General features: G+C 36.0%; 2 protein-coding genes across 2 annotated transcripts; one reads left to right on the plus strand and one right to left on the minus strand.

Annotated features, from left to right (window-relative positions):
* Nucleotides 1-6599, plus strand: wdr32 (WD repeat domain 32). Its single transcript, XM_016473860.1, has 7 exons — nucleotides 1-588; nucleotides 1601-1714; nucleotides 2475-2672; nucleotides 3255-3457; nucleotides 4464-4538; nucleotides 4717-4862; nucleotides 4941-6599. Exons 1-7 carry the CDS (start codon nucleotides 200-202, stop codon nucleotides 5310-5312), a joined length of 1497 nt encoding a protein of 498 aa, XP_016329346.1. The 5' UTR covers nucleotides 1-199; the 3' UTR covers nucleotides 5313-6599.
* A 430-nt stretch (nucleotides 6600-7029) lies between these two features.
* Nucleotides 7030-18376, minus strand: cpxm1a (carboxypeptidase X (M14 family), member 1a). Its single transcript, XM_016473853.1, has 13 exons — nucleotides 18067-18376; nucleotides 16796-16905; nucleotides 16568-16707; nucleotides 15404-15488; nucleotides 15025-15175; nucleotides 14156-14244; nucleotides 13955-14078; nucleotides 12663-12859; nucleotides 11943-12122; nucleotides 10044-10338; nucleotides 8660-8799; nucleotides 8470-8572; nucleotides 7030-8155 (listed from the first exon to the last, which is right to left on the minus strand). The coding sequence occupies exons 1-13, from the start codon at nucleotides 18323-18325 to the stop codon at nucleotides 7845-7847; spliced, it is 2184 nt and encodes a 727-aa protein (XP_016329339.1). The 5' UTR covers nucleotides 18326-18376; the 3' UTR covers nucleotides 7030-7844.
* Between the last annotated feature and the right edge of the window lie 1091 nt (nucleotides 18377-19467).

The following is a 19467-nucleotide window of genomic DNA, read 5'->3' on the forward strand; positions in this document are numbered from 1 at the left end:
AGAAGAAGAACCGGAAATACGTAGTCTGTTGTATCCGCACACATCCGCAGCACTCTTGTGTTTATTAATGGATGTTTAAGCGGTTTCAGCACAGATTGCAAGACGGCCTGGCTCGCAGGTCCAGTGCCTGTCCGCCCACTGCAGGAGGGTGAGTTTGGGTGAGTCTCAGGACGGAGCCGCTGGCAACATTCGTGCAACAATGAGCTCGGGACAGCCGAGCGACAACGAGGAGCCCGAGGAGCCGCGCGCTGCGGAGGAGAACGACGACAGTGATGAAGACAAGGACTCCACGAGACCATCATCGCCGCGGGCGGGCCGCAAGAGTACCGGGACGCAGGGCAGCTCGAGGCTCGAGTCGGCCGCGGACGGCGGGACAGGCTCGGGGGGCAGGGTCTCGCGCGCCTGCGACTCTCTGTTCTCGTGGATATACAGGAGGACAGTCGGCAGGGGGCCGTTCGTAGACCCCGCGCGGGATCATTTCCGTAACATGACACGGCTTTATTCATCCATGAGCCCAGCTACGGATTCGGTGAACCTCAGTACACAAACCCACGGGGCTGTCTTCAACTTGGAGTACTCGCCGGACGGGTAAGCGCTGCGCTCAGTGTTGCCCTTGTCACGAGTCCCGTTGCTCAGTTCATTTATGAGTGTCTCCAGTCATGTGCACTTTTGACTGCTTAACATTAAACAAAATAAGCTTTTTTCCAAATATTTTCTTTGTTAAAACATTGTATGTACTGAAACATATGAACGTTAAATGGAACACTTGCTGATATTGTGTAATGTATAAAGATGAAAAAGAAATGACCGTTTCTGAATAAATACATTTTGAATTTCTTATAATGATTGAGTAGGTAATGACAACTACTTTAAAGTCACGGAAAAAAACAACAACCTAAAATTAAAATTTTCCAATTTGAAAAAAGTTCAGATTTGAAAAAATAAATAAATAATAATAAAAAAAACAGTTCAGATCTCTAAACAATTAGTATTTGTTCACACCAGGTTTTAATTTCTTAAATTTTTTTTGCACATGTGTGCAAAAGAGTAAGTACAATTCACACATAAATAAATAATAATAAAAAAAACAGTTCAGATCTCTAAACAATTAGTATTTGTTCACACCAGGTTTTAATTTCTTACATTTTTTTTGCACATGTGTGCAAAAGAGTAAGTACAATTCACACAATAAGTGAACATGACTTGCTGATTAAAACTGATAAGCTGATCAATGAAATTGTCATACTCTTAACATAGTGATGGTTATGTCATAACCATCACATGCAAAATGATCCATTCTTATAATAAAATGTCATACATGCATGTATATTCCATAAATATTTGTGACATGGAATGTGTGTGATGTCTGTGAAATTGGCAAGTGTGTACTATAGTATTGACATTTCCCAGTAAACTTTTACCTGCTGTTTAAATCTGTTGCAATGCAATAAGCGCTTATAACGCTATCTGTTTTTTTATTTTTATTTTTTTAGTCTATATTTTTTTTTTAAAGTGAAACTTTTTTTTATAATAGGATACGTGTACCATATAGAAAAGTTCTGACCTAATTGACAAACACCTGTGTATTGCTTTTTTCTAGGTCAGTTTTGACAGTTGCTTGTGAGCAGACAGAAGTGCTTTTGTTTGACCCCGTTTCCTCCAGACATATCAAAACACTGGTGGAGGCTCATGAGGACTGTGTAAACAACATAAGGTACATGTGCGCACAGTATATAATCTATTGGAGTGTGCAGGAACCTCAGTTGCATGAGCGAAATCTTTTCTATAACAGTCTTTTATGTAAGAGCTAATTCATAGTAGTAGGAACTAATTCAAAACAATTTGCATGTTGAACACTAGGATTTGCGTACTGTACAATTTGTACTGTACTGATGACATTTCCCAGTAAAAATCTGTTTTTTTATTTTTATTTTTTTAGTCTATATTTTTTTTTAAAGTGAAACTTTTTTTTATAATAGGATACGTGTACCATATAGAAAAGTTCTGACCTAATTGACAAACACCTGTGTATTGCTTTTTTCTAGGTCAGTTTTGACAGTTGCTTGTGAGCAGACAGAAGTGCTTTTGTTTGACCCCGTTTCCTCCAGACATATCAAAACACTGGTGGAGGCTCATGAAGACTGTGTAAACAACATAAGGTACATGTGCGCACAGTATATAATCTATTGGAGTGTGCAGGAACCTCAGTTGCATGAGCGAAATCTTTTCTATAACAGTCTTTTATGTAAGAGCTAATTCATAGTAGTAGGAACTAATTCAAAACAATTTGCATGTTGAACACTAGGATTTGCGTACTGTACAATTTGTACTGTACTGACTTAGTTGCTTCTGTGATCCTTTTGTTTTTCCATTCTTACACACAAATACTGTCTGGCACATTCATAAAGTTAATGCGGATGACCACTGTGTCATCTAAGTGTGAGGTTGGTTGGCTGATGTTGGGTACTATTCAGGTTTCTCGACAACCGGCTGTTTGCGACCTGCTCCGATGACACCACCATTGCATTGTGGGATCTGCGTAAACTCAACTCGAAGGTGTGCTCATTACATGGCCACGCCAGCTGGGTCAAGAACATAGAGTATGATACACACACTCGCCTGCTGGTGACGTCAGGATTTGACGGAAATGTCATCACATGGGACACCAACAGGTACGTTTTGTGGTTTGGAGGTGTGGGTTTCCTAGCTGTAGCATTACATCACTTTTCTCACCAATGGATCCTCTGCAGTAAATGGTTGCCGTTAGAATGAGAGTCCAAACAGCTGATAAAAACATCACAATAATCCACAAATAATTGTCTATATTATGTTTAGAGGACTCATTGTAACCAGAACCAACAGTTTAAAGTTAAAAACATCTTGATGTATTTCTTTCTTACAAACATGCAACTTTTCACTTCACAAGACTTTACTTGATGGACTGGAGTCGTGTCAGTTATTTGTGGATTATTGTGATGTTTTTGTCAGCTGTCTGGACTTTCATTCTGACGGCACCCATTCACTGCAGAGGATCCATTGGTGAGCAAGTGATGTAATGCTAAGTTTTTCCAAATCTGTTTCAATGAAGAAACAAGCTCATGTACATCTTGGATGGCCTGAGGGTAAGTTCATTTTTAGAAAATGTTCAGCAAATTTTGATTTTTCGTCAATTATTCCTTTAAGATTGCATATTTAAGTGGTTGTGTGCAACTGTGTGTCATTGTACTTTCATTGTGCTGTCATTGTTTGTTTAGGTTCACAGAAGAAGGCTGTCCACACAAGAAGTTTTTCCACACACGCTATCTAATGCGGATGCGTCTGACTCCAGACTGCAGTAAGATGTTGATCTCCACCTCCTCTGGTTACCTGCTCATCTTACATGACCTTGACCTCACCCAGAGCCTTGAGGTCGGGAGCTACCGCATCCTACGGGCCCGAAGAGCTCCTCTCAGCACAGGTACATACATAAAGCGTAAACAAATAAGATATAAGAGTCTGAAATGAGCAATACTAAGGTCTGAAATGAGGAGATATGGAGGCGGCATGGAAATGGATTAGTATTCAAAGGGTGAAGTTTGCTATAGGTAGGATAGGGCAACATTCAAAATTTAAGAATGGTGTTTCTTTCAGTTCATGAGTTGGAATTTGAACTGAATTTTAAATGATATTTACTGTACTGCAAAGTCACAGAGACAAGGGATTGATTAATTAATCCAACACCATTAATACAAAATTTTCATAGGGGTTTTAAGGAGTAAATTGGATCATTCTGGGTAATTAAATGTTTTTCCATTGGTCCATAAAATTATTAAATATGAAATGTATATAAATTGATTGTAAGCATTAATTATTTTTAACACAACGTACACTTACAATTAAAAAAATATATTTTTTTTTGTATGTTTTTGAAAGTCTCTTATGCTCACCAAGGCAGCATTTATTTGATCAAACAATATTTTGAAATGCAATTTATTCCTTTGATGGCAAACCTGAATTTTCAGCATCATTACTCCTGTATTCGGTATCACATGATCCTTCAGAAATCATTCTCATAAACTGATTAGCAGCTCAAACATTTATTAGTATGAATGCTGAAAAACGTTGTGCTGCTTAATGTTTTTGTGGAAACAGTGATACATTTTTTCAGGATTTTGTGATAAAGTTCAAAAGAACAGTATTTATTTGAAATAGAAACTAAAATGTTATGCTTGTCTTTACTGTCACTTTTGATCAATTTAATGCATCCTTGTTCAATAAAATTATTAATTTCTTTAATATTTTTGAACAGGAGTGTGTGTGTTGTGTGTGTTTGACTTGTTCATGGGTAATTCATAAAATATTAAGTAGAATTACTTTTAACAAAGTATTATTGAAAACTACTGGTTAATTATGTTGTGAATCCTGTCCCTATCATCATCATCATTCTCATCATTTTTAAGATTAAGTCTCTTCTTTTCTTTCAGAAGGTTCATCAGCAGGTACCAGGTCGGGGGGATCCCGTCACACCATTGACAGCAAAACCCATCCACACAGAGAGGGTAAGACTGAATGATTTTAATATAGGTTATTTATGAAAGTTGTACGTACATTAGTAGTTTAGTCTTTTTATTGTGAACATTGGTTGTTTAGCAGTTTAGTTTTTTGATTGTGCACCTTTTGAACCTAATTCTGTTTTTATGAGTTTTTACTCCAGTGTTCACATTTTGTCTTCTGAAGGTCTGTCACCCAGAAACAGTCTTGAGGTTTTAACCCCAGAGATCCCCGGTGAGAGGGACCGTGGGAACTGCATCACCTCCTTGCAACTGCACCCTAAAGGCTGGGCCACATTGTTGCGCTGCTCCAGCAACATGGATGACCAGGAGGTCAGTGGTGTAACCTAAACCTAAAAAGGGTGTAACATGCAGAATGAATTTCAACAGTCTTGTTTCTGTCTTTCTCAGTGGACGTGTGTGTATGAGTTTCAAGAGGGAGCTCCACCTCGACCTCCGGTTTCTCCTCGCTGCTCTCTGCGTCTCACGCACTACATCGAGGAGGCTAACGTCGGCCGCGGCTACATCAAGGAGCTGTGCTTCAGTCCCGATGGCCGGCTCATCTGCTCTCCATATGGTTACGGCGTGCGCTTGCTGGCGTTCGATGAGCACTGCGCCGAGCTGGTGGACTGCATGCCTGTGCGGACGGCTCTGCTGCGGGAGATTCGCTCCATCTACTCTCACAGCGACGTGGTGCTCACCTCAAAGTTCTCACCCACTCATTGTCAGTTTGCAACGGGCTGCCTTAGTGGACGCGTAGCTCTGTATCAACCACACTTTTAACACATACAAATGCATTAGAATTTACACTGATCACTGAACTATATGGAAGAAGCTTCTGATTGGTCAGGTGGATAATGGGAGAACGAAACTACCTTAGTGTGTGTGTGTGTGTGTGTGTAAGGTCACACTGCATGTGAATGACCCTCTACATGTTTGTCATTTTTAGATGTAATTGTTCTTTATGCTGTGTAAATTTAACAGTCTGTGTGAGAATAAAAGCAAACACGATGGAGGTTGAATGAGTCACGTGAGCGTTCGAGAATTATGGGATGTTTTTTGGTTGCTCATCCATGCAGCACTCCAGTAACTTAAGCCAGTCATTTTCATGTAACTGTAAGCAGTTCAAGCCGATGGCAATTTTTGCATTTTGCCAAATATTTTAGAATTTGCAGTGCCATATTCGTTTTCAGAAAAAAAAAAATTCTGGAAGTATGTCACTTTTTACTAACAGTTAATTTTTATTTTTGGACTGCTTATCTGTAACAACACTAAATGAGGTCTGATTTGTAGATTGTCAATGCAGTATGTACCATGTACGTGTGAGTATTGGGATGAATATGACTTCTGCCAATGGTTGATTGAATGGACTGGGAATTTTGTAATGTTCTGTTTTTCATATGCTTCTGGCCTCTACATGGACAATCAGCAGTTATGAAATGTTCAGATGCTCACTATGCACATCGGTGGGAGCTTTGAACTCTGGACGTGAGGACAATAGGAGAAGGCAGTTCTGATGCAGGTTTAACTGTTGGATGAGTGTTTTATACAGATGAGTTTAGCTTTCTTAAGATGAAAACGAGGACAAAATCTGAATGTTCAGCTTTTCTGGGACTAATATGAGTTGGTCATCCTTCTCCGTTATTCAAATAGTGACTGTTCTTGAACATGGAAATTTAAAATCAAGAGTAACAGTGAAAGTTACCTTTACTCTATTCTCTCTTGATATTCACTCTATTCATGTTAACAGTGCTAAGGATGCAGTGGTACAGGTATATTAAATAAAGAAACTTTTTCATATCTTCTGTTTGGCATGCTGTAAAAAAGAGCTGTTTTTAAGCAAAAATGAGAGTTGTGTTAGCATATAGACTGATGGAGTGCACTCAGTAAGCTTTGGCACCTGGCTCCCTTAAACAGATCATTTAGGACAGGCACGTCACTCGCTTTAGGTCAAGAGCAGGATTGGGAAAATGTCATTTTTGTAAAACTCGTGTTCCATCATAAATATGAAATAGAAAACACATGGAATTGATTAATTCCTTATAGCAGAGGGTTTCAGTCAGATAATATATACATTCATAGGTTTGGGGTCATTAAGTCTTGTTTTTGAAAGAAGTCTCTGCTCACATAGCTGCAATTATTTGATCAGTAATACAGTAAAAGCAGCAATGTTGTGAAATATTACAATTTAAAATAACTTCATTTTGATATATTTTAAAATGTAATTTATTAATGTAATGTCACAGCTCATGTGATGTTTCAGCAGTCATTACTCCAGTCTTCAGTGTCACATGATCCATCAGAAATGTAATCTAATGTTATTTCTTATTAATGTTGAATGTTGTGATGCTGAATATTTTGTTTGAGGAAACTGATACATTTTTCAGGATTCTTTGATGAACAGAAAGTTCAATAGAACAGCATTTATTGGAAATAGAAATCAGTAACACTATAAATGTCTTTACTGTCATTTATGACCAATTTACTGCATCCTTGCTGGTATGAAAGTATTAATTTCCTTAAAGAAAAAAAACATACCCCAAACGTTTGAATGGTGGTAGTAAAGGACAATGAACTGGGTTGCCCAGGAAGTGTGAAACCCACAAATCTACTGTTGTAGTATTCTGTTCTAAATTAAGTATGTAGAATCTTAACATTAATTTTTTTTTTATACAAATGCAAAAATCATGAATCCAGATATTCAGCTCAGGCACTGTTTTCCATTTCTTCTTAATGAACTGTCCAATTTCCATGTATAATTAAAAGAAATGTCCTAATACTGGTACATAGTTGGTGGTTCATGAGGCATAACATAATGAATATGAATGTATTGTAGCATGTCTCAGCATTTTTCCCCCTCAAATTATCCTGCAGTGCTAACACCGCTGAGGAAACAGAGTTGCTTTCTGTAAAATCCTTTATTAGCTTTATTATAAAATCATCATCACATTCTGAGTGTAGAAACCAGCTACAATCTCAGTCTTGCTCATATATGAGCCATTCTTAGAAATCTCTTGTTAGCGGTAAAAAAAAAAACATTCAAATATTAAACAGCAGACCAGGGATAAGCTGTGTAATCACATTGGGTGAAACACAGTTGAAAAATTGAAAACCAGTAGCTGTAAATCCTTCACTGGACTCGACTGGCTTCGGGGAACTGTTGTCTCTTATCTCATTTTCAAAGATATGATGTTGTTAAAAAGTAGAAATGTGTTTTTAGGAATGTAGAGGAAGCTGTTCTGTCAGTTTACAGTCCAGAATCTCAATGTCTCTCAACCTGCGGCAGACCAGCTCGTTATTTTATAAATGAGCTGCTCACTTCCGTTTAACTTTGTTAAGACGCTGCTGCTGTTCTCGACGGCGGTTGAGAATCTTGGTGCTGGCACGGAGTTTGCGCATTCGCATGGCTCGGATCCGTACCTGATTGTCCCGGGGAATTTTCCCACCACTGGCCAGGATCTGTTTAAGACGATCCTGTGAGGTCTTGGTGAGGGTGAAGTCACAGATGGTCGCGCGGGGCTCTGATCCTACAGAGCAGTGGCGGATGCGTGGGAAGTATCCTTCTGCCCACACCGTTATCTTGTACTCACCTGGATTCAACAAATGCCAGAAATCACCATCTACAGCTGCAAGCATGTGAAAGAAAGGAAAACATTATTTTCAGTATTAACAACATAATTGAATTGCTGTAATGCAGTTTATTTGGCATAGTGATTTCTAGAGGGATATACACTCAGAATTGTGAAAAAAAACTAATAAAGTAAAACTAATAAATAAAAGTTAATAACTATATAGATATATTTTTTAGGAAAACTAATAAAAATCACAAAACAAATGAAAACATTAGTAAAAATCTAAATGTAAATAGCTAAAAATCGAACACAAAATATTAACAGAAACTATAATATATCAATGATACTAAAATAACGCTGAGGTATACCAGATCTTATGTCATGGCCCAGACCGTCCACCTTAATGACAGCATTTGCAATGCCAGCTCTAGTGTCCTTGTCCCTGATGACGCCCTTTATGCCTCTGTGCACCTGCAGAAGCCAGAGAGAGCAGATGAAAAGGGAAATGGGTTCCAGCAGGATCATGTTCTGTGCAGGACAGAGGGAAAGTGAACTGACCTGCTCCATGTACAGCAGGAGAGACTCTTTATTGTTCTCCCACTCGATAGGAAGCTCACTGGCATGTGGGAACTTATCACAGGACAATTCTACAGTTATTTCGAAACAATTCGTGTGGAGGTAACTAAAGTCATTCATACCTATAAAGCAAAAATAAAATATAAGAAACAGAATATAAGTTATCAATATAAATATATATAATATAATATAAATATCAGTAAGTTGTTGTTATTTTAGCATGTGTGTTTGGCTCAGTGTTGTTTTTTTTAGGACTACTGATAAACTAATGTAGTTTGATTTGTATTAGTTATCTATTTTTAGTTTTAGTTACAGTTGTCATTTTATTAGTTTTTATTATGTCTATATAGGTTTTTTATTAAGTTTTAGTTTTATTTCATTTGAGTTATTTCAGTACTTCAACATACAAAATGGAAATGAAATAATATATATATATTGAATGTATTTATATATATATATATATGTACATGTATATGTGTATATGTGTGTGGCTGTACATACACGTATGTAGTTTTTTGGTGTTTGGCTTAGTGTTATGTTAGAATCATTATTATACTCATACCTTTTGTTCTTTTAATATTTTGAATTGTTTTTAGCTTTATTTTTTTGTTTTCATTTAAATGTTTAGTTTTGAAATGTTGTTGTATGCATTTGTCATTTTTATTTAATTTCTTTTATTTTCTTAAATGTGTATATATATAGTATTTATAGAGTTTTAGCTTTTAGTTTTAATTACTTTTTCTTATTTGTAAGTCGCTTTGGATAAAAGCGTCTGCTAAATGACTAAAAGTAAAGTAAAAAGTAAAGAATATAAGACATTAAAATTCATCAAGTACATAAAGCCTTTCATATAAGACGCATGATTGCCAAATAAAAATAAAATGTAAAAGGGATTATCGGTTTATTAATTCAAAAATAAAATGCAAATAGATGAATCACTTTTCAAATTGATATTAATTCATGTTTAAAAGTGTACCAAAACAAATAAAACACACACACACAATTTTGCAAATGAATGAAGAAATTAGCATTTGGCAACAGGAAAAATAAAAGTATTTGTGCAATAAAAATGATTTATCAATTTATTATTTCATATCATGTTAACTATATTTTTTTATAATTTTTAATACATTGACAATTATTTTTTTTTAGATGGCACTCTTAGTCTTCAATATGGAGCAACTAATATATAAATATCTACACTCTACATACTCGTGAATATGTTCTACAAGACTTTCATTGTGGACTTTTACATTTGAATATGCCTGTGCCATCTCTTTTAGGAAGTACCCAGTTGCAGTTTAATGAAGCTGTATAAATAGATAAAGTTACACACTAAATACATGCGTGTTTGATGTTTACTCACTCCCTGGTACAGTGTGCCAGTCCGCTCCATTGATGATGTTGTTGTGCTGCTGGAAGTCTTCAGAGTGACAGATCCTCCGCTCAGGGTTTGCCATCACCAGATTGGCGGATGCATAGACGGTGGCCAACCAACGGAAGAAATCGTTGTCTGCGGTGGGCGTGTCCTGGCGAGGGATCCAATCACGTGTACAGTCGAAAGGGTAGGTGACCACCAGCTCTCCCCCATGCAGATTAGCACTCAGTACAAACGGGATGTCCTGCATCCAGCTGATTACAGCGCGCGTCTCTGGGGCAACCTTAAACATGAAAAAAAATTAATCTTTAAGTGTCACACTTTTGTACTGTAGGTGTTGTGTTTTACCATGATTGGCTTGTAACTATTTGTGACAGTCACAAGTCATCTTTGCAGGTACAAGACTTCAACTCATATTTTAGGTGAGCTCAAACAACCCTCCACTTTCAAGAGATTCTTGTAGTAACACTAAACATTTTACAGAAGCGGACTATATGCTTAAAATTAGTTTATATTGGCCATAAGAATTGTGAAAATATGTCAAGCTTACAAGGTTTGGCCCTTTTACCCTCTCTTTTTTCTTGGCACCTTGCAGTATTACTCCATGCCAAACCCATGACATCCATGTGCTCTTTTTCCCCAAGTGAAAATGACACCATGTAAATATAAGAAATATGAGAATTTATTTCAGTGCATTGTGGAAAAGTGACAAGAACAAAATGCAAGTGCAAATGTAAAAAAAAAAAAATAAAAAAAAAAAAAATAAATATATATATATATATATATATAGTAAACTAAAACCATAAAAATTCTGAATTCTGTTTACTCTTTTTTTTTGAAAGTTTATATCTTGCAATTCATCTTTTCTCTCAGAATTGCAGAAAAAAAGTAAGAATTGTTAGATACAAATTTAGAATTGCGAGAAAAAAACTAAAACTAAAACTAACAAATTAATGTTAATAAAAACTATATAGACATTTTTTTTTATTAAACTATGCAAAACAACTCTGTATACTATACAAAAACAACTCAATTTTTTAGAAAACTATACAAAAACAACTGCTATCTCAGAATTTGAAACTAGACCCAGACCAAGATCCTAGACTAGACTAGACCCTAAACCAATGTCAGTCTGGCTCCTGTAGCCCCTCCCCCAAGCGCAAAAGTGAAACATTGCCTATAATAATCTCATAATCTACAGAAAATAATTCTACGTTTGTGTTCTTTTATTACGTTTCTTCATATTTGAGTTTGCTTCTATCATCTTTCTGGATGAAGTGTGAATTTCATTTCTAATCTGCTTTCTGCTCTTTCACTGCTGTGTGTTTTTCTGTCTGAGGCCCCGGCACAGGGAGCTTCAGCTGACAGGAAGTGCTCACATTCTTCAGATCTACTTGACCCTGACTCCCCTGTGCACAATGTGTCCTTATCTGTACAGCAAAGACTAACAGACTATTGAAAAGTTTAATGAATACGACCCTTAAGTCTGACTTTCACTGTTCGTCCAAATAAAACAAACAGTATGAGGGAACATAGAAACCTCTGAAAGAGCTCAAAGCTCTGCTGTTTTCATAGTCAAACAATATTCCTTTGCTTATCTAAAAAATGAACAATTTTGACTCTTCTGACAAACAATATAAGCTCTTTTTGAAAAATAATGAGACCACCCAAAGTGTTTTATAAGTACACATACTGTATTATAAGGAAGTGCCAAGTATGGAAACTTGTTTCTGCCACGGGATAAAAAAATAATTATTTTTTCTCGCAATTGTGAGTTTATATCTTGCAATTTGGACTTTTTTCTCAGAATTGTGAGATAAAAAGTCACAATTTTTTAAAGTGAAAAAAAGCTTCCATAGCCACGCATGGATGACAGTTCTTACGTACTAATGCTTCGGTTGAGGTGTAGTACTCTGGCATGGGAATGTAATGGTTGCTCACTCTCCTCTTGTCCATGGCCATCTCCTGAGCGTCCCACATGATGTTGTTGAGGTCAGGGAAGTTATGGTTCATGTCAATGCCTTCAAAACTGTAGCGTCCCAGAGCCCAGCCAGAGAGTTCTGAACCCTGTGGAAACAAACAGATGCACAAACGCAAAGACTGGAGTACAAGACAGTGATCACACTATAGTTTAGTTCTCTGGGATTGTTCTCTGGGATTGTGAGGGGAAGTCATAGCCTAATGGTTAGAGAGTCGGACTCGTAACCCAAAGGTTACGGGTTCGAGTCTCGTACCGGCAGGGATTGTAGGTGGGGGGAGTGAATGTACAGCACTCTCTTCCACCTTCAGTACCACGACTGAGGTGCCCTTGGCAAGGCACCGAACCCCCAACTGCTCCCCGGGCGCCGCAGCATAAATGGCTGCCCACTGCTCTGGGTGTGTGTTCACGGTGTGTGTTCACTGCTGTGTGTGTGCACTTTGGATGGGATAAATGCAGAGCACTAATTCCTAGTATGGGTCACCATACTTGGCCACATGTCACTTCACTAAATAGAATGTATAATCTTAATTATCTGTAATATTAATAAAAACTTCCACAATATTATTCATACTACCACCTATAACTTCTACATTCAAGTCAATGTTTTTCTTACATCAGTGTTTTACCTTCTCATAGGCTGCTTCATATCCGTCTGGGTTCATAGATGGCAACAGGTGGATGCGTGTGTCCTTCACCAGCTGTATGACACGCTGATTGCCTCGGTTGTATTCACGACAGATGTACTGCATAAGATTTAGCAAAAGCTCCCGGCCTAAAACTTCATTCCCATGCATCCCAGCAACATAGCGAAACTCCGGCTCACCTATATGCAAACAGTGTTCATTTAAAATCATGCATTCACGACAATTTTATTTTCATTATGCACTCAAATACATTTTTAGGCCTAAATTTGAATTGCACATAATTTATTTTTTTATCCATTTAGATGACAGCTTTAACAGAAACCAATAACCTTAATGTGATGCATATTTATCAGTCATACATGAATGAAACGGGTAAGATTTCTGTAATAGTACTAATTAACTGAATGTGTTTTTAATACACAATAATAATTATATATTTTTCAACAATAAATCCAATTTGTTTCAATCTCATACATTTTAACTATTTACATATTGCTTGTTCCACATCTATCCATATTTTAACCATGTTCATACTTAACTGACTAAAACATAATTGTTTTCACAATGACCAGACTTATGCTGTTTCTAAGCAATTTGAATAAATGCATTATGAAAATATGATAAAAAAAATTTTTTTTTTAAAGATGTAAATAGTTAATATAATAAAGTATGCTATGATTTTTTGAGGGCAGCAATTTTACCTGTTTCATTTATGTATAACCAACAAATATGCATCACATTATAGGTTTATTAGTTTGTGTATGTTAAAACTGTAATCCAAATTTATGGAAATTGTATATATAATTTAAATACATAACTTAATTTTAGAGCTAAAAATCTATTTGAGTGTGTGATGTATTTCTGAGTTAAACAGCAGTCAGAAAAAAATCAGGTTGGACTAGAATGTTTATCGATAGTATCATGAAACATTTTGATTGGAACATTTTCTACCCTCACAGAGAGATTAGAGCAGTCAAACTGCTACATTATGCTTTTGGTGAGACCCCAACAGACTCTGATCAATGGTGGAATGTTTATTCTGGCCAAATCAGTGATGAAAAACAGATGTGTGACAACAAGAAGTTACATAAAGATATGATGAATGTGCAAAAATGAGCCTAAAAGCAAAGAAAACATCTACTATCTGTGTTAAAGGGAAAATAAGACATGAAAAATGAATTCTCTGGAAAAAAACATAATTGGAACATCAGATTATGTGTGTGATCTATTAGATTAAGGGACCTGAATAACTGCTAAGCTCCAAGAAAACTTACCAAGCTCATGTTTTCCAGGGTTATCGGATATTTCCATAACATAAAGCTTCAGTCCAGTGTAGCTCCTCCCAATAGTGTAGATCCGTGTGATATTTGGACACTCGTCGTTCACAGACTTCATTAACTAGAGGGAGAGTGACGTGTGTCAGTTCACTTACATTAATAAACAGGATGAATATGAAGGCCTAAAATCACTCCAACCTTCCTCATCTCATTGTAATTATGGTGTCTGAAGTCGAGATCATCTGAGGATCCGCTCTCAGTCTCAGAAAAATGTGGGTTGTCAGGATCTAAACATATATACAAGTTTGGTCAAACTGCACTTTTAACATATTGACTATTCAATAATTTAAAACATGAAAAGTGACAATATAACTGTCTCTATGTTGTAAAATCTACAGTGGAGGTTGACTGACTTGTTGAGGTTTTTGGCTGACTTGTAGATAATTAGATAATTCTAAGGTCTTGTAAATAAAAAAAGTGAAAAAATACACTACCGTTAAAGTTTACGGTCAATAAGATTGTTTTTGGAAAGAAATGAATACTTTTATTCAGCATTGATACATTCAATTGATTAAAAGTGACAGTAAAGACATTTATAATGTCACAAAAGATTTCTATTTCAAATAAATGTTTTCAACATTGTTAATAATAATTAACAAAAAATTAAAAATAGTCTTGAACAGCAAATCATCATATTAGAATGATTTCTGAAGGATCATGTGACACTGAAGACTGGAGTAATGATGCTGACAATTCAGCTTTGCATCACAGGAATAAATTACATTTTAAAATACATCAAAATATAAAACTGTTAATTTAAATTGTAAAAATATTTCACAATATAACTTTTTTAATCCCATAAATACAGCCTTAAATTATGGTGAGCATAAGAGATTTCTTTCAAAAACATTAAAAAATCTTATTGACCTAGTAGTGTATGCATGAAAATAGCCTAAAGCATTCGTATTCAAAATGCTGTTTCAAATTAAAAAATGGCAAAAAAAAAAGTCTCCAAATGCCATGGTCTTGACCCAAATATTTCAAAGTACAGTAGTGACATGTTGAACCTGGCACTGGGCAGCCCAGCACTTCAGCGCGGAGGCAAATGGTGCCATTGCTAAACCAGGTCTGTGGATTAATGCGAATGTATTGTGCCACTGAGGGCTCAGGAAACAGAGCCAGAACCGGCGTCTCCAAATCTTCATTCCCGACAAACACCTGCATAGAGATTCTCAAATTAGGAGAGACAATATAGTAGACAAATAGAACAGAAAAAAGGTAAGACACATAAACTTTACTTTACAAATTATAGGCTTTAAAGATTTATATGCCATGAATCTGGCATGACTTATGCCAGATTTATAAGTCATGTTTTATCCTCAGGGAAGCTCCATGGTGCAGAGCTGACAAAAGTAGGTTACCGTTACTTATAAAACATAAACTTACAGCCTCCTCTGATCCATTCATGCAGGGCTGCCAGACCGATGAGTCATTACTGAACTGCACCTTATATGTGCGGACCCAGTTCAAGCTACACACACAAATAAAGACAAACACACTTTTGGCAAGACGAATATGATGAAAATGCATATATCCTCCTGTAAAAGCGGACCCTTGTGAAAATAAAAAGTACACTTTAGCATACTTTGTACAGAAGTACTTATTAGTAGAGTACTTATTACAGAAATAATATACGTTAAAAGAATATACTTAAGTGCAAACTGAATGTAATGTTTTTCGGACACTTAACTGCATGCTATTTACAATTAAATGAAAACATATCATAGCTTACTTACATTCTTATTAAATGAAATTAGCTGAATTGTAATTACGCATTTATATGAAGTTGCAATTTAGTACATTTAAAATATATTAACTTTAAATGTAATATCAAATATATCACACTATAATTAAAATTATAATCAAGTACTTTACATGTGCTTTACTATGTGTACATCTTTAAAACACGGCAAAAGATTATTAAAACATACTTTGAAGTAAAACATTTAACTCATCATTATTACAAAGCGCACTATTTAAAATGGTACTTAAGTGTGTTAAGAAACATAGTCATAAAAAATGTTGTCTCTTTAAGTACCGTACATTTAAGTGGCCTTTACTTCATTAATATCATATTATCTGCAAGTACAATTTTTTTTAAATATACTTTTACATTTTTAAGTACACTAGAAGTGTATAATCAATACAATTAAGTGCACAATTGTTTTTCACGATAGGATGCTAACACCAAACTCTAACTGTAAATGTTACAAAGCCATTGTAAAAAAAGTTACAAAGTAATACGTGATGTTTACAGTGTAAATGTGGCCAATGCGATGGTTAATATGTGTAAGAAAGGAAATATAACTGCAATTCAGTATGCAAACATTATAATGACATCATGATGGTTAGCACACCGACAGATAAAATTATCTACAAAAGTTTGAATGAAGCGAGTCTGTGTTAAATGGTTGGAGCTGATTAGGTGCAGAAAAAGAATAATTAGAGCAACTTCAGTAAAGTACCACTGCCTTGCAAGAATTCTAATAAAAATGTTTGTGCGAATAATGACAGTGATGATGATGATGAAGCTCAAAGGCACACACTGACCTCCAGATAGAGTTTCTGCCCTGGAGGATGACGCCAGTAAAGAGTGTTGGTCTGAGAGCGTTCAGCTGCAACCACTGTTCCTGATCCTCCACCCCAGCACACCACGCTCCGTCATACTCATCGTCATCCTCCAGACCAGACTACAAACAACACACGTATGCAAATTCACAACATGCTACATCAAATCTACCTTCAAAATCTTCTTAAACAAACACACAGTGGGCTGACCTGTATGTTAAGGCGTCCTCTGTGAGGACCAAGCCCAACGCTCAAATACGATGAAGACTCCAACTGATCATCAGAGACTTTCAGAGACTCCAAACCCAGCGGTGGACAATCTGATAGATTGAGATTGAGACAAACAAATTTAAGACTGATGAACAGTTACTTATTATTAAGCCAGAGAGGAGCCTGAGAATGTTTAGGAGGAGGATAACATTGACTCTATGAATCACATGGCAGTTCACTCTTAAAAATAAAGGTTCTAGACGGTTTTCACAGCAGATTCCACAAAGAACCTTTCCATGAACATTACTTAAAAGAACCATTTTTTTTTAAATGTAAAGAACATTTTAATAATCTAAAGAAACTTTTTCCACTATAAAGAACCTTTTGTGCATTTGAAAGTTTCCATGGATGTTAAAGGTTCTTCATATATCTATTGATGCCTAAAAATAATCTTTATTTTTAAAAGTGTAGGGAACAATTTTTCTCTCTCTCCAAAGGGTTTCATGTAGTGCTCTTTTGAAATTACTTCAAGAAGTAAACATCTTCTTCTTGTGGGAATGCAGGAATGCTGAGCCAACAAATGTCTCATTGATTCACTGTTATTGCTTAAAACAAAGGCTGGTGAATCAGCATCACCAGAATAAGCATTTGTTGCTCAAGCATTCATATATTCCCACAAATTCTTGACCTAATTTCCCTTAAAGTATATAGTATATATTAAACAAACGTGATCAGGACTTTTTTTATTTTTATTTTTGCAACACAAAAAGTAAAAAGTTATGCATTGTATATAATAACTAACATTAAGTGAAAAAGTATGTGCTGAATAAATTCTAATACTAATATATACTGAATAGACACTCTTGACTATTGGAATAAATATTAGTATGAATAGACACTAGTCAAATATTAGACAACTTAACTTCAGTTTACCCAAAATGGGTGACTTTCTGAGTGGTTTTCTTTCTTCTGTGGAACACAAAAGAATGTTACTGAATGTTACTGTTTTGAAGAATGCTGGTAACCAAACTGTTTTGATGACTACCAACTTCCATTGTACAATAATAATAATAATAATAAATAAATAAAAACCTGAGACATTTCTCAAAATATCTTCTTTTATGTTCCACAGAAATACATTTCACTGAACTATCACTTATAATAGATCACAGTTATTTTTAAGGCATGTTATAACTGCGTGACATAAAGGACATTTAAAGAAAATTGTTCTGAATTTACTTCCCTCAACTCTTGACTGATCATGAACTCGCCTGGTTTTGCTCCATGGGTCTCTTTGTTCATCTGTTCTCCATCTTCACTGGCATTCCTCTGCGCCTGAGTGTGGTTTTCATCGGTTTTTGCTGTGTCCAAACTTTCAGTAACATTCCCAACCAGATTTAACATTGACTTTAAATCATTAGATTCAGATTTGGTAGCATTATTATTGACTGTCTGGTTTTCAAATGAAAGACAGGCATGTGCAATGCAAAGTATTATTGCAGCACAAACGTGTACTCTTTGCATAAGCATTTTCCTTCTCTAATAACCTATATTCGTGTCCAAGACTCCAAGCAGAATTTAAAAGTCAGATATTGGAAGAACGCCCCGTAACTTAACACCAGACCGCCGCCACTACCGTATATTGTAGAATAGACGCCGTGTCAACACAAGCATTAACCCTATAAAGTCTGCTGTATCATATTTGACCATTTGACACATTATTTCTAAGGCCTCTAAATTATCAACATGATCAAAACTTCATACTTTTTTGGTAAGTAAAGAAAAATAATAACTTTTCTGTTATGTTATGTTATGCTATTTATTTACTTGTTTATGTTTAGGCCTATTTATTTAGAAAAATCAGGTTACGATTTAGCCCATGTCAAATATAATAGGGCCAACTCAAATATAATCTCAAATATATTTTGACCCACACAATTAAAACTAAAGTGCTTTGATTAGAAAACTAAGCATTTAAATATTATCATATTATATTATGATTTTTGGGACATTGAGGACAACTGCATAAGTCTGATACTGTTATAAAAGTGTCAATATCAGAAATTTGTCTTAATATTTGGTCATATAGGATAAGTAACAGCATCTGCACTAAATTGCATATTTTTTGTATTTTGAACCTCTAAATAAAATGGATTTGTTATTCCATCAAAAAAAACAACTGTTTTCATATGTCAGGCTTTACAGGGAGTCGTTTATGTTTTCATGTTTATACTGCTAGTGTGGTCACAGGTGTGTCACGTGACTTCTGCCATATTCACATCACGTGTGTAGGCATGCTGAACACTTTCTCGGAGCTCGTAATCCAGTCAGTGGCATCGCGAGGGGAGCGCGGTAAAGTTAGAGCAGGGGTATCAAACTCAATTCCTGGAGGGCCGGAGCCCTGCAGAGTTTAGATTCAACCCTAATTAAACACACCTGATCCAACTAATCAACTCCTTCAGGCTTATGTGAAATCTACATGGTATGTCTGTTGGAGCAGGGTTGGAACAAAACTCTGCAGGGCTCCGGCCCTCCAGGAATTGAGTTTGACACCCCTGAGTTAGAGGTTCGATATTCACAGGACATTCGCTTTCCCTGGCCACTGTTCTACAGAGTCGACAGTCCTACAAAGAGATCACTACCACGATTAGTTTGAACGATATGCAACCACT

This window comes from Sinocyclocheilus anshuiensis, unplaced genomic scaffold, assembly GCF_001515605.1.
Source record: "Sinocyclocheilus anshuiensis isolate Anshui unplaced genomic scaffold, SAMN03320099.WGS_v1.1 scaffold536, whole genome shotgun sequence".
NCBI lineage: Eukaryota > Metazoa > Chordata > Actinopteri > Cypriniformes > Cyprinidae > Sinocyclocheilus > Sinocyclocheilus anshuiensis.

Bases quoted from the DNA above. Each gene is read 5' to 3' on its own strand.
- wdr32 (XM_016473860.1), top strand. From the start codon at position 200: ATGAGCTCGGGACAGCCGAGCGACAACGAGGAGCCCGAGGAGCCGCGC. The intron at 2,673-3,254 runs GTACGTTTTGTG...TTGTTTGTTTAG, and splicing joins ATCACATGGGACACCAACAG to GTTCACAGAAGAAGGCTGTC. The intron at 4,539-4,716 runs GTAAGACTGAAT...TGTCTTCTGAAG, and splicing joins AACCCATCCACACAGAGAGG to GTCTGTCACCCAGAAACAGT.
- cpxm1a (XM_016473853.1), bottom strand. From the start codon at position 18,325: ATGCTTATGCAAAGAGTACACGTTTGTGCTGCAATAATACTTTGCATT. The intron at 16,906-18,066 runs GCGAGTTCATGA...TCAATCTATCAG, and splicing joins GACCCATGGAGCAAAACCAG to ATTGTCCACCGCTGGGTTTG. The intron at 16,708-16,795 runs GTCAGCCCACTG...TGTTGTTTGTAG, and splicing joins GAGGACGCCTTAACATACAG to TCTGGTCTGGAGGATGACGA.